At 28.7% G+C, this 24,724-nt stretch overlaps 1 protein-coding gene and 1 long non-coding RNA gene across 10 annotated transcripts in view; one reads left to right on the top strand and one right to left on the bottom strand.

Annotated features, from left to right (window-relative positions):
• LOC149877274 (uncharacterized) overlaps positions 1 to 24,724 on the top strand; it is a 59,863-nt gene that overhangs the window by 22,401 nt on the left and 12,738 nt on the right. For 2 of the 4 annotated variants that reach the window (XM_090074236.1, XM_090074235.1), the window contains exons 6-15: positions 7,246 to 7,275; positions 7,969 to 7,998; positions 12,032 to 12,061; positions 13,059 to 13,088; positions 13,804 to 13,833; positions 14,260 to 14,289; positions 15,025 to 15,054; positions 15,795 to 15,824; positions 16,622 to 16,657; positions 23,343 to 23,407. In XM_090074236.1, the coding sequence (XP_089930362.1) occupies positions 7,246 to 7,275; positions 7,969 to 7,998; positions 12,032 to 12,061; positions 13,059 to 13,088; positions 13,804 to 13,833; positions 14,260 to 14,289; positions 15,025 to 15,054; positions 15,795 to 15,824; positions 16,622 to 16,657; positions 23,343 to 23,377 (311 nt within the window). In that variant the 3' untranslated portion in view covers positions 23,378 to 23,407. The remainder of the gene's footprint in view (positions 1 to 7,245; positions 7,276 to 7,968; positions 7,999 to 12,031; positions 12,062 to 13,058; positions 13,089 to 13,803; positions 13,834 to 14,259; positions 14,290 to 15,024; positions 15,055 to 15,794; positions 15,825 to 16,621; positions 16,658 to 23,342; positions 23,408 to 24,724) is intronic. The other 2 variants (XM_090074234.1, XM_090074237.1) reach the window with 1 other exon arrangement.
• LOC149877275 (uncharacterized) lies at positions 1,512 to 5,809 on the bottom strand. 6 transcript variants are annotated; one of them, XR_016448139.1, is made up of 4 exons: positions 5,532 to 5,809; positions 3,453 to 3,936; positions 2,468 to 2,561; positions 1,512 to 1,701 (listed from the first exon to the last, which is right to left on the bottom strand). It is a non-coding gene; the product is annotated as an uncharacterized LOC149877275 (long non-coding RNA). The 6 variants fall into 6 exon arrangements; XR_016448136.1 differs by lacking the exon at positions 5,532 to 5,809 and having other exon boundaries at positions 3,453 to 3,549; positions 3,892 to 5,233; XR_016448137.1 differs by lacking the exon at positions 5,532 to 5,809 and having other exon boundaries at positions 2,468 to 2,529; positions 3,453 to 3,549; positions 3,892 to 5,233.

Here is a 24,724-nt window from a genome sequence, read left to right as displayed (position 1 = left end):
GCAATAACTATAAGTTATTTTCTATAATTAAGGGTCGTGGTCGAAAATACTCGTGTTGCTATTGTGATGGGCCAATTGATGAAAAAGAAGTTCAAAGGACTTTCGGATATATAGCAGATGAATTCAAAAAATACCAATTTGAAAACAAACCTTGTATACAGATGCAATATTATAAAAATGTTACTAACCCATGTCTGTTGGATGAGAAATTGACTGAAGAAATTATCAACATAATTCCACCACCTGAATATCATATTTATGAACTCCTATTAGTAAAATTATTGATCTCCTCTTCACTGATAAAGATATGAAGGATTTTCTTGAAAAGAAAACGGTTATCAGGCATGGGTATAATGATGGTAGTTTTGATGGACCTAACTGTGCCAAAGTTTTAAGATAATTGGACGAAATGACATTTTATTCTCCAATTGAATATCTGGAATGTATTAAAACCCTGAAGAGGTTTAAAGAATGTATTTCATTGCTTTTTAAATTTTTATTAACACTTCTAAGAACGTTTTTAATTCAATTAGTACAGATAGGGGACTATTGACCTATTAGTCCAAATAAAATTAGGAGACACGAATATGTTTATAATATTATTTTCAGTAAGTTAACATTTGGTTAAATTTTGCTTGATTTAGTAGTTGAATGCTGTTTTGGGATGAAACTCGATATATCCTACACAGGGCCGTACCAAGGGCGGGGCCGGCCGGGCCGCGGCCTGATGCGCTAAAATTAAGAGGGCCCAAATTTTAATGAATTAAAAAAATAAGTTTATGAAACAAATTTTCACGGCATCGCTGCTGTTGATAAGAAAATTAATTAAAATTCCGCCTCTTGACACAAACTCCAAAAAATTAGGTGAATCCCTCGCAACTTTAAGTTTATCGGAAAAGATTGCTTTGTTTAAAGGGAGCGTAAAAACATGCAAAAGTGGTATTTTTAAATAAGGTATTGATTTAATTACTACCCAGTCGGCAAATTTAGTTGTAAATGCGCATTAGAAACTCGTTTAATTACGCATCGTTGTGGTATGTATGTTAGCCATTTTATCGTGTCGAACACGCATTAGAAATACGCATTAGATGCGTATTAAGACAGGTATACAATACGACGCCTACCGAGTATCAAACTCGCATTTGAAACTCTTGTAAACACGTGTAAAACACGATAATCAGAGAATATTCAATACGATATTTTCCTGGTATTACATGCGCATTTAAAACTTTCCAGAATACGCCTTATTTACGAATATATGTTAGCCGTTTTATCGTGTCGAACGCGCATTAAAAATAGACATCAGATGCGTATTAAGACAGGTATACAATACGACGCCTACTGAATATCAAACTCTTGCAAACACGTATAAAACACGATAACCAGAGAATATCCAATACAATTTTATTAACTGATATGAATTCATAACATAATGATAATGACTAACAGTAAACAACCCGTAATACGGGTTATGAGTTATTAAATCATTAATGACAATAAAAACACATTAATAACTTGATATATTATCTAAAAAACTAAATACAAATTTATCTATAAATATTTTAACTTTGATTCCCTAACAGCAACGTCATTGCTTATAGTTAACCACATAAAGACCGCATTAACATCAGTTGAGCTCTTTTTAAAATCTGTCACAACACAGCTACCAGAAAAGGGAAGTCAAGTAAAGCCTGCAAATACCTAAAAAATGAAATGAAAAAAAATTACAATTTTTAATTACAAAAGTATTATTTGCATTTTATTTTTAGTAGAATTAGGATAATAATAATAATAATAATAATAATAATAATAATAATAATAATAATAATAATAATAATAATAATAATAATAATAATAATAATAATAATAATAATAATAATAATAATAATAATAATAATAATAATAATAATAATAATAATAATAATAATAATAATAATAATAATAATAATAATAATAATAATAATAATAATAATAATAATAATAATAATAATAATAATAATAATAATAATAATAATAATAATAATAATAATAATAATAATAATAATAATAATAATAATAATAAGATTATAAAAAGGCTAGACAGCACAATGTAGTAACACTAGCAAATAACACCACAACTTAATAAGATATTTTATTAACTTAAATACTTTGACTAAAAAGATTTTATTTATTACAATATTTGAACAATCAAGGGACAATTATAGTTAAACAATTTGAGCAACTATATCATAAAATAGCAAGCAACTCGTAAAATATTTCTTATAAATGGTCATTATCATTTGTAGTATTAAGAAATATGTAAGAGCTCAGTAATTACATAAGTTTTATTAAATCTCCCTCTCATCTTAGAGAGAGAGGGAGAGAAAGAAAGTGTTACCAAAGCAGCATGTTAACAAAAGTAAAAAAACACAGAATAAATAGTAGTAACTGGTTTTTTTATGTTATTAGTAAACAAAATTATTTTTACCTTGATTAAAAGCTAATTTCCAGCATTTCTTAATTAAGCTCCAGCTTCTCTTTAACTGTTGACTAATGATTAATAGAGAGAATATCACATCATACTAAATTTACAAAATTAAAACCATGTTTCAACAGTAAGCTAACTAATCAAGAGAATACAAAGGGAAGACAAACTAGAAAAAAAGAGAAAAAATGAAAAAAAGAACATCATTATGATAGAAATTGTAAAAAAATTTAAATTATTTAAATTTAAAAGTGTTAATTGTTACTATAAATAGTTGAACTCATACTTTGCTTTGTTCTAAAGTGTCTAAAGTAAAATCAAATTAACACCAAGCAGCATTTCTTACATATCAACAATGATTAATTTCATCCTGCCTAGATCTATTTTTTTCATTTGACAACTTTTTTCAAGTTGCCTATTAGCATTTACATTAATAACTTCGTTGAGCCTAATACTATCTATTTTAATTTCACTATTATCATTAAACATATTACCAGTAATCTTACTATTGTTACAACTAAATAAATGAACGTAAAGGAATCTTACAAATTGTGATCTTTTCTAATCAAAGACTTTATTTAAACTTAAGATTTATTGAAGTCCATATCTTTTTATATGTTTATACACATTAGTCATTTATCAAAAATATTAAACAATATTTATTTACATCAATTATTTTTAATTCAACAAAGAATCTAGACTGCAATGCACAATGGAAAAATATCATCTTTTTTTTTCAGCTACTTTCTAAAGGAATTTTTTTATTTTTTCTATTCTGTTTTTTCTGTTTTTCTATTCTGTTACTTTTTCTAAGAAAGAATATTTATATAGATATAGAGAAATATAAAATATACTGAAATATAGGCAGATTTATGTTTATAAACTTTCATGTCAACACATTACAGTCAGTTTTCCATAATAAATACATAAAGTATATACTTAATATGAAGTAAATCCAATATAAAATAAAACAAAATCGCTAACTTACTCAAATTAGTATCAGTTACACTGTGTGAAGTAACTAAAAAGCACTTCAGTTCTTTTCAATTGCTCTAAAAAATAACTTTCAGCTCTTTCCAATTGCACTAAAAAATAAAACAAAACTTGCTTAGCTGAGTTGCCTAGTTTATAAGAATCTGAAAACAGATGAGTAAAAAACCAAGAACAAACAAACATTTATTTATTAGAACTACTATATTTTAAGCAAATTAAATTAAACAAAGAATAACGCCAATTCTCCTTAAAGGCTAAAAAAAAAATTTTCAGCTCAAATTTGCTTGCAGACCTTGCTTGTAAAACCATGTGAATAAGAAACACATTTAGAAAAGCCTAGAAACTACTTAAAAATGACATATGCAACATTGAAGTTTGAGCGTTGACTGGACTAATTATTAACAGATGTTTTTAAAAAATTCATATAAATTTACATATATTTGCTCTTTTATATCGTATAAACCCATCATATGATAAATCTGAAACGAAAAAATGTAATGGATAAGTGGATAAGTAAATACAAAGAAAAACATCATATATGAATCATAAATCAATATATCTGATAGAGATAAGATGTCATGATAAGAGAGTGGTAGTTGTTAAATATTGTTATTTCATGTTAGCTTTTAGAAAACAATTCATGTTGGTATGTCATGGTTCTAAAAATTCAAATTGAGATATAAACAAAATGTATATACGGCAAAATGATTTTTCTTGAGTGCCTTCTAGTAAATGATTAAAAGCAGTGAGTTTCAATAATAAAACCACTTATAATTTTTAACAATAGACACCAACATAAAGGTAAGCCAAATGTAACAACATTAGTAACATAAATAGCAACTTTACGCAAAATCTTGCTCAACATGTTTGCCAAGTCACACACTTTGAAAACATGTAAACAACATAATATAAACATATATGCTAACTATAAAACACAATATATTTATTTAACTTTACATAACACCTCATATAATATTTATATACACAACAGATACATTTTATACTATTTTAAAAACACATTTATAAAACAATTATATAACACATATTATCACATACATATATTTATCAAAAACTTTTTAACTTTGAACATAATATAAACATAGATGCAAACTATCAACATATATAACTTGAACTGCGCGAACAAAAAATTTAAAAACAACATGAAAAAATCTAAAAAGATTCATATATATATTCATATATAAAGACATATTTTGTAATAAAATATCAAATTATAATCATATTTAATTTAAATCAAACACTTATCGAATAAAGAACAAAAAACAGATATAAGAACTGCAATCCTTATAATAAAATTTAATGTTTAGCAACAATAAAATGTCAGTGTTGGCTCAAAATTTTAATTTATTTTCTAAATTTTCTAAAACAGAACAAAAAATTCTGTATATAATCTATATCTGATAAAAATAAGTAAATATTGCACTGATAATCAGTAAAAACTGTACTGGAGATATGTGATACTACTTTAGCAGAATGATATCTCTTCATATAACTTTTAATAACGCTGATTATGATATAGAAATTGAAATCATTTACTTAGCTACTTTAGTATATGTATAACTAGAGAGATAATAAATAATACAAAATATCAACTAGTTTTGTAGCTACCTAGAGTAAAATGGTTTCATGTACAGGGAACTACTCCAACTATTATATTGCTGTAAACTTCCAGTTTATTAATATTATTGAATTTTCTATTTGGGCTTGCTCCATCAGATATTATAGCTCTTACTTTAAGTCCAATGGATTCCAATATACTATATATATATATATATATATATATATATATATATATATATATATATATATATATATATATATATATATATATATATATATATATATATATATATATATATATACATATACATATATATATATACATGTTTAACAACAGAAATATATACAGTTAAGGATAAATAACTTATACATAAAGTAATATAAATGCAATAAAGAAAAAAAATAATTTGTCACAGTTTTAAAGAACTTAGCAAAGCCAATTTATGGCAAAACCCAAGTATAACTAAGTATTTTATATTAACAAAATATGATTTACCAGCTTTACATAAACCAAATTTTATTTGAAAAAAACAAATGGGTTATTATGTGCTTTTTATGACAAATGAAATAATATATGAAATATGAAAAACAAATCTTTCGGGCACGATATCGTACCCGATTATGATCAAATATAATATGATACGCATTTTTGATAAATAAGTAGTATTGAACTCGAATTCGAAACTTAAAACTAAATGCGTATTTTTCTGGCATCAACGGCGGTATGTTATACGTGATCAATACTCCGAGTATTTACAATACTAGATATGCCGACTGGGTACATTACTGCTTACATCATCAACTCCATTACCTTTATTTGGTTTAAGTAAGTACACGGTATCAACCGATTCTGTTTCTGTTAGCATATTATTAGCCATTGTATTATTATTAGAATTTAGGTATGATTTGAAGCACGTTTTACTTTTAATAAATTTGGTGATCAATAAATCATTTTTTAGTTTAATTATCTCCTTTATTATTATTATTATTTTTTTTTGGGGGGGGGGGGGGGAAGGGCGCAATTTTCTTTTCTTGTCCGAAGCGCAAAATTGGCTCGGTACGGCCCTGACCCTACAAAGAAAAAATAGACGAGTTTGTGGAGTCCATGCTTCACTTAAAAGTATATGTCCATGATGTATTCGCAATGAAGATTTTACTTAGATGGAAGTTTCAAATAATTAAGTTACATCTCAAGGAGTATCTCCATATGAAGAAAACCCCGCTCGGTATTACATCAGAACAAACATCTGAAGCAGTGCATAAAAACTTAAACAAGACACTGAAATGGTTCGTTGTGTCTGAGAAAAACGTCCATCACGGTGAAAAGCTAAGAGCTATGGTTGTTGAATAAAGTTCAACGAGATTGTAAGAAAAATTTCTTTTTTATTTTTGTAACATATTATAATTTTTAAAATATTGTTTATGGTATTTCATTTGTCTGATTTTGTTATCGAAGATTTATTCATGTTTTGTGTGTGCCAGTAGAGATGAAAAATTTGCATTCCTAATAAATTTTTGACAAGAAGATAATTGCAACTATTATTTTGCTAATATTCATTAAATTGGTAATTTTTTTACTAAAAATCACGGCAATCGGATCACAGGGGCAGGAATACCATTGAAAAATGACCCCTGCATCCCCCTGATTGAAAAAATTTGTTTTTTGGAAAAAAAATACTCTTCATCTTGAATTCAAATATAAATTGTAATTAGGTTTCAAATTTTATCAAAATATATTTTGACGCTCAAAAGATATAGCCATATAATGTTTAGGATCCCCTCATTTTTTAAAGGTTTTAAATATCTAGAAAAATGGTCAAAAAAAGAAAAAAGATGCGGTTTTTAATTAGTTTTCAACGGTTTCTATTTCATGTCAACCTGCTCAAAAAGATGGCTAGAAAAAATCTGAAGCAAAAATAACTTCAACTTAAAACCTCTAAAAATGAGCAGTGCTGAAATTGATGAAAGATAAGTCTAAGAAGATATTTCGTTTTTCTTAGTTGCATTTGTTACATCAAACAATTTCAAAGAAAATAATGTTGTTTTGTTTGCTGTTAGTATAATAGTTGTAAATATATACATAAAATATAAATATATATATAAATAAAATGTAAACATATGTAAATATATATAAAGATATAACTGTTTCTGTTTCCATTATCTAAAAAGAAAATAAATTTTCATAAAATCTTTGTTTTTACTTTCTCTAGAGTCAGAAGAGATTAGCGAAATGCTAGCGAGTAAGCTCTTTTTAATAACTACTTCATTTTTACTACTTATTGCTTTAGAACGTTTCTTTCCTTTATTTCATTTATTATAATCAACAACACTTTAGGAAATGATATTCAATTAATACATCTTGGCATTGTCAGAAAATAAACTGTAAATGTTGGCAATTATCTTAGTTTCCCTTTTCATCATAAACAATCTTATTGATATAATTTTGTGAAATAATCTAGTTTGTTCTTCCATCTCTTCTTTCATTGGTTTACGAATTTCCCTATTCAGCTTTTATTTTCGTTTTGTAGAAAGGAAATGCTTTTTTCTGAAGTCTTTTATTACTTGAGTTTTTTTGTTAACTTTTCACAAAAAGTTGAAAAGTTCACAAATCAAAAAATAGTGCATAAATAATCTTTTTTCATTATTGTTTCGTTATATATTATTTAAAATGTTTTGAGAAGAAAATGACAACTTTTAATTAGGAAGAAAATTTGAAAAAACATTTTCTTATTTGCATTTATAATAATTACTAACTTCAAAGAATGTATTGCTGTTTCGCTTGTTGTAAATATGATAGTTGTGAATATATTTCTTCCGATTATTTGTAAACCATTACTCTTTTCGCACCATATGTGGTCTCTATCTACTTTCTGTTTCCATATATATATAAAGTAAATACCTTTTTTTAAAGCATTTGTTTTTACTTTCTTTAGAGGTACATGAAGTTCAACAAATGCAGAATGGTTGGGTTTTTTTTTATGATTACTTCTCTTTTAATTATGACTTCTTATTGCTTTTTGAACTTTTCTCAATTAAAAATTAATCTGTAAGTACTAAGGGTGTACCAGAATGGGTTTTTTCAAATCCGGCCGGAAACGGATTTGCCGGAATGACAAATTTAATTCTCGTTCTGGCCGGAAAACTATCTTTACATTATTTTTACATCCAAGATTAAAGTGGAAGCATGCTCATCTTAGCATCATAATATATATTTAAACTATTTTATAAATTTTATTCTTATCTTATTTAAATAATATTGTTTTTGTATTGTGTGTTGTAAATTTTTAACTGCATCATCTTTTTTAACTGCATTATTATTTATATTTAAAACTAATCCAAAGTTAATCAAAGAATAACGAATTTTTTTGCGATGGACAATCAACCTTTTTCTGTAGTTGAAGAGCAGGGGTTCATGGAATTGATTGCTCACTTGCAACCACAATACCTAATTCCAAGTAGAAATTTTTTTAAGGAAACAATGCATCTAGCATCATACGAAAAATTAAAACCGTAGTATTTAATGACATTTCTGCAGTCGATCATATTTCAGTTATAACAGATATTTGGACAAATACCCAAAGTAATGATGGATTTAAATCATTGCCTGCACATTGGATCACAGATAATTTTATTAGAATGGATTGTGTTTTACATTGTAAACATTTTCTATGGTCCCACACTGGAATAAATATTTCAAATTTATTTGATGCGATGAGAGTTGATTGGGATATTTCCAAAACGAATATACATAAAGTCCATAAAGACAGTGATTATAACATGCAACTTGGAATTGAATTGGCAAAGTCCTCAGAAATCTCATGTTTTGTTCATCAATTGTAGTTGGTTATCAAAGACGCTCTTTTTGATCAGGTTGTAGTATACAACATGATAAATAAACGTAGAAGCATCTGCACTTATTTTAACCATTCAGGTTTGGCTAACACCAAATTAAAAGAAATATAGAAAGAATTAGATTCTAAAATTTCAAAACTTTTATTTCCAGTTCAAGATGTTCCAATTAGATGGAATAGTTCATATTTAATGTTGGATTGAATTACGACTCTCAAAAGATCTTCACAAATTTACACAACAGACCACCCTCATTTAATAAATTTCATATTTAGTTCAAATAAATGGGAGTTGAAAATGTATTGGGACTTTTACAACCATTTTTTATGATTAATGATACAGTCAGTAAATCAAAATCAATGTTGTCATTAGTAATTAGCAATATTCGTGCACTACATAATATTCTTGCAAGCCTTGCAGATGATTCTAGAGTCCAATCAATAAAGAACATGCTAAGAAAGTCCATTGAAAAAAGATTTATGAGTAATGTTTCTTTGAAAGGTTTCTTTAATGTACTAATGAGTAAAGTACATATTTTGTCCACACGTATTGGTCCAAGGTATAAACTGTCTGATCCGAAGGTGATCAAGATTAATACCGATTGCGTAATTTACTATATTTTTAAGATCAACACCGCATTTGTAACTTTTTAATCAACATATAAAAAATAATGTTTTTACCCTATTTATACAATTTTAATCGGTTAAAAATAGATAACTTGGTTTTTTAATGATCTTCATAAATGTGCTATATATGGCACATTTATGGTAATTTGTCACCACAACCACGCATAATTATAGGATCGGCATGTCCAAGTTACAAAAATAATTTTAACGTAAATTTCTTCTGATCACTGTCACTTTTCCCGGATGAGCAAAAAAATTTGGCTAAAATTTGGCTTTTGTCTGAGATAAAGGATTAAATAAATTCACAAAAAGAGATTAATATGGATAAAATGTCAGTAATAGATATCTCTTGCTGACATTTGGCTAAAATTTGGCTTTTTCAGCCCCTGCTTCATTTGTCTATTCAGAGAGACTATTCTCAGAGGCAGGTAACATTTTTGAGAAAAAAAGAGCTGGTTTGTTGCGAAAAACTGGAGAGCAGCTCTTATTATTGCACCACAATATTACTAACTTTCCAGAAATCCTTACTTGATTATTTTTAATCCTTAATTCAAAATTGCAAACAAGTCTTCAATTTATTCATTTATAACTAGTATTTTTTACCCAGGCTTAACTAATGGTATTTATTTCCCTGTCGGACGAATATTTTTTGATTTAATTTACACTGTCTGTATCACATGTATTAAAAAATAAAGCTGAAAAATAAATTCCGGCATTTCGACTTTAATTATTGTGATTCCGGCCGGAACTAGAATGAACTGAATATCACAAAATCCAGCCAAATCTTAAAGAGAAATTCTATAAAGCTTTTTAGCTAATTTGTAGAATTTTTCTTTAAGATTTGAGGCTTCTAGATCCCTCCATACACCAAACGTTCTCTCTTCTCCAGTCTTATCTAAAGTCAGAGGTTCTCAAGGAACATCCGGCATTGTGATAATAGCTTAATCAACATCTGCTTCTTGACCATTAAGACCAGATTCATTAGCTAGGCTTGTGGGGAATTATCAGACTTTCCCTGAGATACTAAATAGTCACTTTTTCTGTTTGAACTTGATAATATTTTTTACATCTGACTGCAAATCAATACATTTTACAAAATACTCTCTCTTTTTATACATTTTTACAATAGCGTCATTTACTCACATTTAATGCAATAACAATTACATACATTAACACCTGCATACATTAGCACCTATAAACATTAACACCTACACACATTAGCTCCTACAAACATTAACACCTTCGAACACGCTAATTACATCTTGAAGACTTTATTCACAACAGTCTATCTAGATCCCATTACCCCCAATCAGTTTCTTCGAGTATTAGAGGGATTTCCTCACCAAAACCTTTAGCCATTCCACTTGAAATCATTGCATAATTACAAAGTCTTTATTAGAGAGTCGAATCATTCTCCAAATATTGTATTTCCCAGCAGCTGTGATGGCTTCTCTTTCCAGCAAGTATAGCACACATCTAGACACAAAAGGGATGTGCTGACGTGGTACGCTATCCGCGGTCAAAGGTTAGTAACTATGACAACTTTACTCATCAGCTCTATAGCTAAGCCTTTGTGTCAAACTTCGATGATAGAATCCCGAGCCAAAGCAGGGAAACAGTTGTGGTGCCAGGCACCGCGCGCTTGATCTATGATGTGACACCCACAAGGATTACTAACTTTACAGCTCGTTTTGTATGCAATCTTGGTCGAGACTTGTAGACAAGATGAGTGTCCGGATGCAGGGCCAAGAACCTCAAAGCATTCAGTCCTATGGGAACTACTGGGCTATGTGTGACCTATTTATAATGCCTTCTCAGCAAACCTCTCAAGATAGATTGATGCAGGGATGTGATGATCACGCAGATCCTGGCAATCTAATCCTGCTCAGGTTTGGTTAAACCTTAGCTGTCACCATCAGGGCAAATGTTAGTGCAGCTCACACCTCTGGTAAGAATCCTTTAAAGTATTTTGCACCTCTCGACTTTGAGATGATCACAGATATAGGTTCTTTCCACCTTTCAAGCACTGGGAACCGTCTGGAGTTTCAGATTGTGTTCGCAATTGATCTCAGGTCATCATCTCGAGTGACACAGGAGCGGGTGTAAACTACAGTCTCAATAACATTGCTCTCCAGTTTTAGACTGTCTCTTCCACCTCGCTGTCCGCAATATTATTCTCAGCTCTCACGAACGCTTTGCTCTGGTTTTCCAAAAAATTATTTATCATAGGAGGATCCAGTAAGTCGGAACACAAACCAGCTGGCTGTTTGATGTTAATAATGTTCAAAGAAAATTTGAAAAAACGCTTCCATTTTCTTATTTGCAATTATTGCAAAAATAAAATTTCAAAGATTATAATGCTGTTTTTTTTGTTGTTAATATAATAGTTGTAAATATATTTCTGTTGACTATATGTAAATTGTAAATCCTTTCACTAAATATAGGTTTTCTATTCTGTTTCTGTTTCTATTATTAATAAAGAAAATATGTTTTCATAAGATCTTTATTTTTACTTTTTTAGCGCTAGAAAAGCTTAAACAACTCAAAACGAGTAAGTTCATTTTGATAACTACTTTTTACTTATCAATTATTTTTTTAAATTTTTTGACTTTATAATGTTTGTTTGATTCAATTTATTAGTTATTATTATTAGCATTCAAATGTATTTTATATCAAGCTTTTGTTTAAATAATAAAGATATTAGTAGAAAGCAGTAGGTAGAGATCATTATTCATAAAAAATATTCAGGTTGTGGCTGTAAAGAGCTGGAAAGATCTTTTGACATGTCTTGAAATTTTGCAGCAGCAGCGTTCCCGTTTTTGCTTTTGTAAATAAATGTTTAATTTGGTAAAACATATAACTAAAAGTCATTTATTTTAGTTAAGAACATTCAAGCAAAATATATGCTATTAAATCATCTTGGCCTCGTCAAAAAAAAAGCTGTTAAAATAGGCAATAATCCCTTATTTCCCATTTAATCATAACCAATATTATTGACATAATTCTGCGAAATAATCCGCATTGCTTACTTTTTCTATACTTAACTTTGATTTTTTTTTTCTGTATTGACAAAATGACTTTTTCTGAAATCCATTATTGTTTGTATTTTTTTATTTAAGTTGTTACAAATAGTACAAAAAGTTCTTGAATTAAAATATGGTGCAAAGTTAATCTTTTTTCATGATTATTTTGTTGATTTAGGTGTTAAATGGTTTGTTTCGTTAAATTATTTACATCTTCAATCCTGCTTCATTATAGCTTAGTTATAGATTTTTGTTTGTTTGTGAATTGATTTAAAGCCTCAAATGAAAAAAGAAAATTAGAAAAAGCGTTTTCTTTTTCTTGACTGCATTTATTGTAAAAAACATTTTCAAAGAACATATTGCAGTTTTGTTTGTTTTTAAGTGTAATAGCTGTAAATTTAATTCTGCTAACTATATGTAAATTGTTAATCTTTTTACACCATATATATTTTGTATCCTGTTTCTATTTCCATTATCTATAAAGAAAATATATTTTCATAAAAACTTTATTTTTACTTTCTCTAGAGTTAGAAGAGATTGAAAAAATGCTAGCAAGTAAGTTCTTTTTAACAACTGTTTCAATTTTATTCATTACTACTTATTGCTTTAGAACATTCCATTCCTTAATTTCATTTACTATAACCAACAACATTTTAGCAAATGATATTCAATTAATACATCTTGGCATTGTCAAAAAATAAACTGTCAATGTTGGTAATTATCTTAGTTTCTCTTTTCAGCATAAACAATCTTATTGATATGATTCTGTGAAATAATCTAGTTTGTTCTTTGATCTCTTCTTTCATTGGTTTACGAATTTCTCTATTCAGCTTTTATTTTCGTTTTGTAGAGAGAAAATGCTCTTTTCTGAAACCTTTTACTACTTGAATTTTTTTGTTAACATTTCACAAAAAGTTGAAAAGTTCACGAATCAAAAAATAGTGCATAAATAATCTTTTTTCATTATTGTTTCATTATATATTACTTAAAATGTTTTGAGAAGAAAATGACAACTTTTAATGAGGAAAGAAAATTTGAAAAAACATTTTCTTATTTGCATTTAATAATTAATTAATAATTAATAATTACTAACTTCAAAGAATGTATTACTGTTTTTTTTGTTTTAAATATGATAGCTGAAAATATATTTCTTCCAATTATTTGTAAATCATTACTCTTTTCGCACCATATGTGGTCACTATATACTTTCTGTTTCTACATATATAAAGTAAATAGTTTTTTACAATTTACTTGTTTGTATGTTTTTTAGATAAAATTGCAATTGTACGAAAGAAGAATTGTAAGTGTATTTTTTAATGACTACTTCTTTTGTAATCAATACTTCTAACTGCTTTTTGAGCTTTTCTCAATAAATGTCTAATCTCCTAAAACATTCTACTGCTCAAAGTCATTTATTATAGCTTACAAACTTCCAGCAAAACTAATGCTATTAAATCATCTTGACAATGTCAGATAGTTAATTGTTGAAGTTGGCAGGATTCTTAATTTCCCTTTTTATTATATTCAATTCTATTGATATAGTTCTGCAAAATAATCTAGTTTGTTCGTTCTCTCACTTTGTTTCAGCTTTGCTCTATATAGCTTTATTTCTTCAAATCATTTTAAAACCATTACTCTTTTCGCACAATATGTGGTTTCTATCCACTCTCTGTTTCCACATATATAAATTACCTTTTTATAAATTACTTGTTTTTATGTTTTTTAGATGAATTTTCAACATTAGAACGGAAACTTGGTTAGTTCATTTATAGTAAATACTTCTTTTTTAATCATATTTTCCTATTTCTTTTTGAAATTTTGTCAATAAAAATTTAAATTGGTAAAACATTCGCTTACTTAAAGCCATTTAGTATAGTTAATAACTTTCTAGCAATATATATGCTATTAAATCAACTTGGCAATTTAAAATAATATGCTTATAAAGTTGGCAATATTCTTTCTTTCCCTTTTCATTATAGCTATTTTTATTATTGATATACTTCTGCAAAATAATTTATATTGTTAGTCTTCTCATTTCGTTTGTGTACGATTTTCTCAATTCAGTTTTTATTTTCGTTCTGTAAAGGGAAAATGATTTTTACTGAAATCCTTCATTGTTTGAATTTTTTCCTTAACTTTTTACAAAATTCACCAAAAGCTCACGATTTAAAAAATGGTGCATTGCTTATCTAATTTCATTATTAGTTCGTTAAATGTTTGGGTTTATTTGTGAAGAGAATTAAAACTTTTAATAAGGAAAAAAATTTGAAAAAGTGTTGCCATTTTCTTATTTGCATTTATAATAATTACTAATTTCAAAGAATATATTGGTGCTTTGTTTGTTGTAAATATGATAGCTGTAAATATATTTCTTCCAATTATTTGTAAATCATTACTCTTTTTGCACCATATGTGGTATCCATCCACTTTCTGTTGCTATATGTATAAGGTAAATACCTTTTTTTTTTAAGCATTTTTAAAATTTTTTTAGATGAACGTGAAATTATACAAACGCAGAATGGTTGGTTCTTTTTTAAATGACTTGTTTTCCTTTAATTATGACTTTCTATTGCTTTTTGAACTTTTGTCAATAAAAATTTAAATTGGTTAAACATTCAATTACTTAAAGTCATTTAGTATTGTTAATAACTTTCCAGCAATATATATGCTATTAAATCAACTTGGCAATTTAAAATAATATGCTTTTAAAGTTGGCAATATTCTTTCTTTCCCTGTTCATCATAGCTGTTTTCTCATTGATATACTTCGGCGAAATAATCGAGATTGTTTCTCCTCTCATATCGTTTGTTTACGATTTTCTCCAATCAGTTTTTAGTTTCGTTCTGTTGAGGGAAAGTTATTTTTTCTGAAATCTTTCATTATTTGGATTTTTTTTTTAAAATTTTTACAAAAAGAAATAAAAGCTCTTTATTAATGAAAAGTTCTTACATCTTCAATCCTACTTCATTTTCAACTTTTTTATATAAATTTGTTTGTTTGTGAGGTAATTTAAAGCTTTAGATGAAAAAAGAGAATTTGAAAAAAGGTTTCCATTTTCTTATTTGCATTTATTGCAAAAATAAAATTTCAAAGATTATACTGCTGTTTTTTTTGTTATTAGTATAATAATTGTAAATATATTTCTGCTGACTATATGTAAATTGTTAATCCTTTCACTCCATATAGGTTTTTTATTCTGTTTCTAATTCTATTATTAATAAAGAAAATATGTTCATAAGATCTTTATTTTTACTTTTTTAGCGCTTGAAAAGCTTAAACAATTCAAAACAAGTAAGTTATTTTTAATTACTTGTTTTTATTTTTTGACTTTATATTGTTTGTTTCATTCAATTTATTACTTTTTATTATTAGCATTTAAATGTATTTTTATTTCAAGTTTTTATTCAAAAAATAAAGATATTGGCAGAAGACAGATGATAGAGATCATTTTTCGTAAAAAATATTCAGGTTTTGGCTGTAAAGAGCTGAAAAGATCTTTTGACATGTCTTGAAATTTTGCAGCAGCAGCGTCCCCGTTTTTTGCTTTTGTAAAAAAATGTTTAAACTGGTAAAACATTCTATTACTTAAAGTCATTTATTTTAGTTAACAACATTCCAGCAAAATATATGCTACTAAATCATCTTGGCATTTCTAAAAAACAGGCCTTTAAAATAGGCAATAATTCTTAATTTCCCATTTCATCATAACCAATCTTATTGAAATAGTTCGGTGAAACATGTAGTTTGTTCTTTTTCTCAATGTAGTTTGTTCGTCTTTATAAATTATTTCATTTTTTTTTTTTTTTTTTGTTGATTGTCTTATTTTAAAATTAATTTTTTTTATAGAAAAAATGTAAAACTGGTGATAATTCCGCTTTTATATTTTCGTTTTTGTAATGAGCATTTCAAAGAATTGCTACTGCTTTCCTTGTTTTTAAAATGATAGCTATAGCGATGTTTTCTGCTTGTTACATTTAAGTTTTAGTTTCTTTCTATCCATTTGTTTAGACATTTCTCTTTATATTTTTGTACTGAGAAAATGTATTTTTCTTAGTTCTGAAATTCTATTTTTGTTCTTTTTTTCAAAGAAGTGTGTAAGAAGTTAGAGGAACTTTTTGGTTTTGGTAAGTTCATTTTATTATTACATTTCATATGACTTAAGTGCATTTCTTAAGTGAGCTTTATATAAAGAACAACTTAAAGACCTACACGAAGTTGCTTTTTTAGGAGATTATTATAAATTTTGGCTGTACTTTGTATTAAAAATTTCGTTATTCCTGATGTTTTTATGAAAGTTTGCAATAGTTGTTCATTAGTCTAAGTTTTAATATAGTTCATGAAACATAAGCTTTTCTTGCATAATTTTTAAAGCCTATGATAACATACTTGACGCTTCATTAATTCATAACCAGAAAACTGGCTAATTTTTTAAATGGCTGTATTCCCTCTGATGGTAAAAAAAACACGATCTATTGAATTATTAGCTATTTGAATTTTGTAAGTTATTAGCATTATTATAGGCAAGGTCTGAGGGTAATCAGGAATAATATGATATGATTAGCATCGGCGTTACCGTACCGGCGAAAAAAATGCGTTAATTTGCGTAAAAATGCTAAGCATCTGCGTATCGAAACTTTTCTTATTACGTTACGATAAGATATCGGAATATGCCTATCGTAAGTTTTTTTATATTACGATAATATCGTTCCCAAAAAATTTGCACGATAAAGTTTCGATATTTATCGATTCATTACGATATTACTTTTTTTACATGCATGCACGTAAAAAAACTAATATCGTAATGAATCGATAAATATCGAATTTTCTTTTGTAGAAAAAATGTTAAACTGGTGATATTTCCGCTTTTACATTTTCATTTTTGTAATGAGCATTTCAAAGAATTGCTACTTCTTTGCTTGTTATTAACATGATAGCTACAGCGATGTTTTCTGCCTGTTACATTTAAGTTCTTGTTTCTTTCAATCCATTTGTTTTGATAATTCTCTATATATTTTTGTACTGAGGAAATGTTTTTTTCTTAATTCTGAAATTGTATACTTGTCCTTTTTTTTTAAAGAAATGTGTAAGAAGCATTTATTTCCCCGGTACGCTAACACCGACTCTATTCAGGGCCGTACCAAGCCAATTTTGCGCTTCGGGCAAGAAAAGAAAATTGCGCCCTCCCCCCCCCCAAAAAAAAAAAAAAAAAAATGAGAAAATCAAACGAAAAAAATTATTTATTGATCACCAAATTTATCACATCAAGTTATAAGTAAAATTTGTCATTAAGGTTGCACAAACTTTAGTTCAATGTCACTTTTCTGGCTTTTCTTGAGGCAAATTCACTATTGACATCATCAAAATCAATATTGTTTGCCATTTCATTTTCAATTGAAATTATAGCCAAACTAGACAAACGTTCTTGGCCCATTTTTGACCTCATATAGTTTTGATGAGCTTAAGCCGTGTTGGGATAAGCATCGGTTAAAGAATATTTATGAATAAGCTGCAAAATGTCGATCGAGCTAGATTTTTCAAAGTTGTCCATTATTGCGGCAGCTTGATGTTTAAAGCTTGCCATTTCTGACTGGAAATCGGAAGAATCTAAATCTGCCTTGTAAATTTGAGATAAATTTGCAGCTTTTTTCTTAAGTTCATCCAGAGTGAATGCCCACTGAGAAAGTCAAAATCAGAGGATACAGCAAACATAGCCTCAAACAGGAACTCAATTTGTGTAATAATGCTGTCAAACATAAGGTTGCACTGAGATCCGAATTCTGTTTCTGCTGTGAGAAGGTGAGAGTCATCTTCAGCATCATAAAGTGCCATCCGCTTCACTTTGCGCTTCCTCTTGATTGGAAATACACTATCAATTCCGCTCTGGTTAGATTTTCTGTGGCATGGGGCATCTTTGATAATGTTGTCCACCCCAACATCTCAAAGATTCTGAATGAAAGCCTTCAATCCTTTCATTTTTTTTGCAGCCATGTCAATTGAAAAGGTTTTTGACTGAAGCAGTTTGTTTTCTCGGTCAGTTAGAGAAAGAATTTGACACCAGAAATCCAACAAACACAAAAAACTGAAATCAATTTGAATGAGAAGTTCTTTTGCACTGCTAACTGTGATAGCATTTGTCATGGGATTGTGGATAATGAATTTCAAAACTTGACAAACGTCTTTGATTTGTCTGTTCAATGGTGTGATTTCTTTTTTTTTGGCAGACCATCTTGTGTCACTGTTTCCCTTTAATGAGATGGTCAACGTTTTCATCAGTTTTTCCCATCTTGACGTGGAGCTTGAAAAAAAGTTAAAGATGGTTTGAACCTTTCCAAGAAACGTAATCATGAGTGGGGAAACCTCAGCAGCATGAACACCAACAAGACTTAAAGCGAGAGCTGCACATGGAACAAATCTTAAAGTTTTCTTCCGAGGCCACTGGAATTTCTGAGATTTTTGAATGAAGTTGATCCTCGTCCATTTCACCTGGGCCTGAAAGCTGGGCATTTCCATCTTCCCTTGTTGGTTCTGAATCAGTTGTGAAAAATTCTTCTTGACTTTATGGCTCTTCCTGTATTTATTCTTATCTCCCTATTTATAGAAAACTTTCGAATATATATAGCCATAATGTGATCAAATTATAATTAATAACTTCAAAAACATAAAAGTTAAAACTGCAATATTTATTACAGACATATCTGATCATTTTCCGGTTTTTATAACAGCGCAAAAATCGTTAAATCAGCTTCCTAAAAAAGTAAAAACTGAAAAACGAGTAATTAAAGACGCTTCTCTTGCGACATTTATTAGCCTTTTATCAACAACAAACTGGGAACCTGTTTTGAAAACAAAAAATACAAATGAATCTTATGATAAATTTTATCATATATTTGAATGTCACTACAATAAAGCATTCCCAATAACAACTAAATTTATTAAAACAAAAACTCAACAAAATCCCTGGATAACACCCGGAATCATAAAATCTTTGAAAAAAAATCAACAATTGTATGAGAAGTTCATTAAAAAAAGAACTTTTAAAAATGAAACAAACTATAAAAACTATAATCGTCTTTTTGTGACAATTGTAGAACGCTCAAAAAAGTTTCATTATAGTAGCCAATTACTAAAATACAAAAATAATATACAAAAAACTTGGAACATAATAAAAAAGATTGTAGGTAAAAAAGATATGAATATTAGTCGTTTACCAAAAAAACTAATTATAATTAACCGTGAAATTACTAACGACGCAATAATTGCTAATTCGTTTAACCATGCATTTGTTAGCACAGGTCCAAGTTTAGAATCAGAAATAAAAAAAAGTAAAACGTGCTTCAAATCATGCCTAAACTCTAATAATAATACAATGGCTAATAATATGCTAACAGAAACAAAATGACTTGATGCCGTGTAATTACTTAAACCAAATAAAGGTAATGGAGTTGATGATGTAAGCAGTAATGTAGTAATTAAAGCAATGCCTTATTTAAAAATTCCACTTTTGCATATTTTTACGCTCTCTCGCGCCTCAGGTCGCGGCCCGGCCGGCCCTGCCCTTGGTACGGCCCTGACTCTAATCACATCATATTATTCCTGATTACTCTCAGAGCTTGCCTAATTTAATGCTAATAACTAACAAAGTTCAAAACGGCTAATAATTCAAAGGATTGTTGCTTTTCTACCATCAGAGAGAATACAGCCATTTAGAAAATAAGCGAGTTTTCTAGTTATGAATAAATGAATTAAGTATGCCATCATAGGCTTTAAAAATTATACTAGAAAAGCTTTAGATTCATGAGCTATTTTAAAATTTAGACTAAGGAACAATTAGTACAAACTTTTAAAAAAACATCAGAAAACTTTAATACAAAGTGCAGCAAAAATACTTGCTACATTTATAATAATCTCCTACAATAGCAACTTCATGTAAGTCCTTAAGTTGTTCTTTATATAAAGTTCATGTAAAAATGCGTTAGCTTTCCTAAAAATGCATAAATCTGAGTAACATACGTAACAGTGTGTAAATACAGCAATAAATTTGCGTAAAAATGCGTAATACGAAAATTTACCTCATTCATCACTTTTTAGTGCTTTTATCACCGTTTACCGCTTTTATCACCGAAAAATCAATTAAGAAGTTTTTAAAATGTTATTTTTATTTCTATTACTAAACTTTTCGTTTACAGCATTAAACAAAGTTATTGATAAAAATTTAATCCTTAGCAATTTAATCATTCGTCTCTACAAAAGATTTGCAAGTTCAAATGCCCTGAACTATTTTTCTCATTCTCTCTCCCCTTCCTATTTGAATTCATCATGTCACTTGCTACTTCGCTAGTATTACTTCTTTAACTTGGTTGGAGTGTCATTTGAATCAACAAAGAGAGACTTTGAGTTTAGTATTCGCATTGAGTCCCTTCATTACCGTCTTATTGAAGTAGAGTCCCTAGACTCTTAGGAGTGTCTAGCCATTGTTGTTGTTGCTCTTTAGGTTTAGAACCAGTTTAAGTTTCTTTTATTAAACTTGGAGAAGCCTCTTTAGGTGCACCCCTTTTTTTAGTTTTTGACTTTGTGTTTGAGTCTTCGATTTTCCTTTTTTTGATTCTTTTCTGGTTGTGGTGTGACTTGAGGTAATTTAGATGGTTCATCTTCACAAGTTTTCTCTCTATCTTTGAGGTTAAAAGGAACCATTGCGTAATTCTGACTTAAAAAAGCTAACATGCTTAGTTTTCTATGTTTACATTATGTTTAAAATCTGTAAATGTCTTAACTCCTTCTGAAAGCAACCTTTCTGATGAAGCAGAAGTCACAGATATAGCCAATAAACTTCTAGCCACACCAGCTGGCAAAGGTAATGCATTTTCATTTTGCTTCTACCATTCCAAAGCATCCACATCCATTTCAGGTAAAGCTATTTAGTGAAATTTGTCACATTTAAGCATCAAGGGTGGCTTTAATTTTGATTGGCTTGACTTGAAGTCTCAAGGCTCTGCGCTGAAACTTGTCTCTTATCTTTTAAAAACCTAATATCAACTGGATTCATAGCTTCACGGGGTAAAATGTTTCAAGCAAAGAATGATCATCATCAAATGACTCAGAACTGTTTGTGGTGACTTCCTTAATGGCAGCTTTCCTCCCTTCCTAACTGTTTGCTGTGTTTCTGAGTGTATATCCTATACAAAATGGGTTTAGAAGTGAACCACCATTATAGTGTTAGATTCCAATGCCTTTTTTGGGTAGAGTTTTCTCAAATTCCTTCATGAAGTAGAGTAGCCAAAATTCAACTTGAGGGTCAAGCTCTTCAATGTCATTTTTGGTTCTTTTGGAAACTAAGTGGAGATTTGAAGTCTCTTTGAACTTTGTGCGTAACTTATTGACTTAAGCATCATAAAGTTGGAATTTAATATTGTTATCACTGGCTGAATGATCTTGACTGCTTCTATATTTATTCCCACATATATTTTTTGATATCTTGCCAGTCCGGTGAACTTCTGTGGGTCCTTTGAGCAATTCAATTACATTTCTTAATTCTTGCATTGAGTCATTCTAACTTTTCTACAGCCTTTGTTAAGTAAGTATTGAGCAGATGATCGGCACAGGTTAGATGATCACTGTTCTTTTGTTTACCGTGTTTGCCTTCTTCATGTTGGCTGCAGCATCTGTAACACCCATTTTGTAAAGGTATTCCCAATGAAGAATAGGAATACGAGAAATCGTGTGGTCTAATCCTTGAGCAACCAAAACCACTGTATGTCTTTCAATCAAGTTTTGGCAATTCAAAGACAGCTTTTGAGTTCAAAGTCTTTGATGACATAATAAAATGTAAAAAAGACGAAGTGATTAGCATTTCCTCCAGTCCATCCATCTGTTCTGAAAGCTGCCATTTTGCAATTCGGGATGTCTTTCTCAAAGTGCTTTTTTACATAATGCCTTAGATTGCGATAAATCAATGGCAGAATATATTTGGATAAGATGATTGGAGTTTTTCGTGTGGCTCCAGGACAAAGATAATTTATCAGGATTTTCAAGCCAGCATTTCAATAACGTGAAATGGGAAATTAGAGAGGACTAGCGCTTCAGTTTGGATGGTGTCAATTTCCAACTGTTGTTCCCTTTCTTTGTGATGGTCACGTTATGGTTTCAGTAATGTTGTCAATTTAAAGTTGGCGACTTGATGATGGACCTTGGTGATAACTATCTAGCCTTTTAACTTTATTAATAGTCTCTAAATATCCTTTTAAGATGCTGACTTACCAGCCTCTGCTTGAGCATCCCTCTTTTCTTGAAGTTTCTTCTCTTTACTTTCATTATCAGTCTTTTGCATCTAGCAAAAAGAAAGCGCCAAGTAGAATATGAAAGAAAATAGTAAAGTTATAAATCTTCAAAGGATGCTGTTTACAATGTTTCAATAGTAGATAGTTCATAAGTAGTAAATATATTAAATACACGAAACATTAATGAGTCTTGAGTAATTTTAAGTATATTTATTTCTTAAAAAGCAAATTGCATTTTACTCAGAAAATCCGGTTTTCACGCAAAAATATTGAAATTTAAAATAAACTAAATCAAAAAGTAAAAGATACAACCAAAGGTACAAGTGTAAAATTTATTGAAAAAGTCATTCAATACAATATAAATTTTGAAAGTTCATTTACTTAAAATAAATAAAGCAAATATTGTAAAAAATGATAAGTTTTTTTATATAAATTTTACTCAAGTTGATAACAAATGAAACATAAAAAATGCATGTGTGACCACAAAAAAAATCCACTGATGCTATCTTGAGACATATTGATCATTATCTATTAGAGATATCGTTTCTTGAAGATGGTTTGGTTTGGTAGTGGATTTGGTATACTAATCAGATTGCTAAAGTAAGAACTTTGAGACTCGTAGAATTTCTTAACTCTAGTTAAGGTTATATAGGCAGAGAATTTTAAGTTTAATGAAGTGTTTAAAAATTGTGACAAAAAAATGCTATTTTTTACGCTAACCAACAATTACCGCTTTTACTAACTTTTATTACAAAACGCCGGAATTACCGAAATTTACCGTTTTTAAGGTGGTAGTACACCAATAAAAGTGAAAAAAAATTTTTTTTTTTACTTTTATAATTTAACCAATATAATCATCGTAGATTTCGAATTTTTATTTGATTTAATTAAATAAAAAAAGCTTCACATGTTAAAACTTATTTATAATATATCGGTATAAAATATATATTTTTTCCCCCCTAGCAACGCTTTGTTTATTCCGTTGTTATGCGCTTCAGAAACAAGTTAAACCATAAAAAAAGCCATGAAATACTTACCTTGTCAACTCTTTTAAGTGCAAAGTTGTAGACTGCAACGACTTCTTGCTAATTAGTTTTGTATGATGGCTTTATTGACGTAATTCGCTTGTTGTTTCAAGCTGCATTCAAACTTTATTACTTATGCTATGGTATATCTTTTATCTTTTTAAAATAAAAATAGTATGGGTGAATCAAAAAGAAAACAATTATCAAACAGAATATGCAATAATAAAAAAGCAAAATTTCGTGGAAACAGATATACAAAGATTTCTTCTTCAGAAACGAAAACTTTATCTTTTGTTAAATCTGCTACACATTCTGCTTCTTCAAAAAAATTAAATATTGCTGATAGAGATTTTCAAGATTTTCAAAGTACAGATTTTAACTTTGTTATGAACTTTAGTCTGTTGAAAAACGTTATATCGCTACTGAAATGCCCGAATTTACGTGAAGATAATATTTATTTAATGTTTGATTCCTCCAAAAAGTATGGGTTAAGTATTGGTTTAAAAATATGTTGTAACAGTTGCAATTGGAAAATTGAGTTTTTTTTCATCTGCTACATTTTGTAAAAAAAATTTAATCGAACAATAAGAGCCTAGTAAAAGCAAATGTAGTGGACAAAAATCATTTGATATAAAGGTGGTAGTATGGTCAAAATTCTAAAATCGTTTATTTCAACCAAAAAATATTGATTTTTTCAGATAATATTAAAAAACTGCATAACACATTTAAAAAAAAAAAAAAAAAATCAAAATTTCACATTTGGACCCATTTTTTGGGTCCCAAGACCTAAAAAAGTCAAAAAGCGCTGCGATAAATATTGAGACAATGGTAGATGCTACAAAACTCAAACTTTTACTGTTTACTTATAATATATCAAAGAACTCATGGAAGC

This window comes from Hydra viridissima, unplaced genomic scaffold, assembly GCF_058129835.1.
Source record: "Hydra viridissima isolate aposymbiotic clone 2 unplaced genomic scaffold, HvirCarnegie_v1 scaffold_16, whole genome shotgun sequence".
NCBI classification, from domain to species: Eukaryota; Metazoa; Cnidaria; class Hydrozoa; order Anthoathecata; family Hydridae; genus Hydra; species Hydra viridissima.
This window is presented reverse-complemented; position numbering and strand designations above follow the sequence as displayed.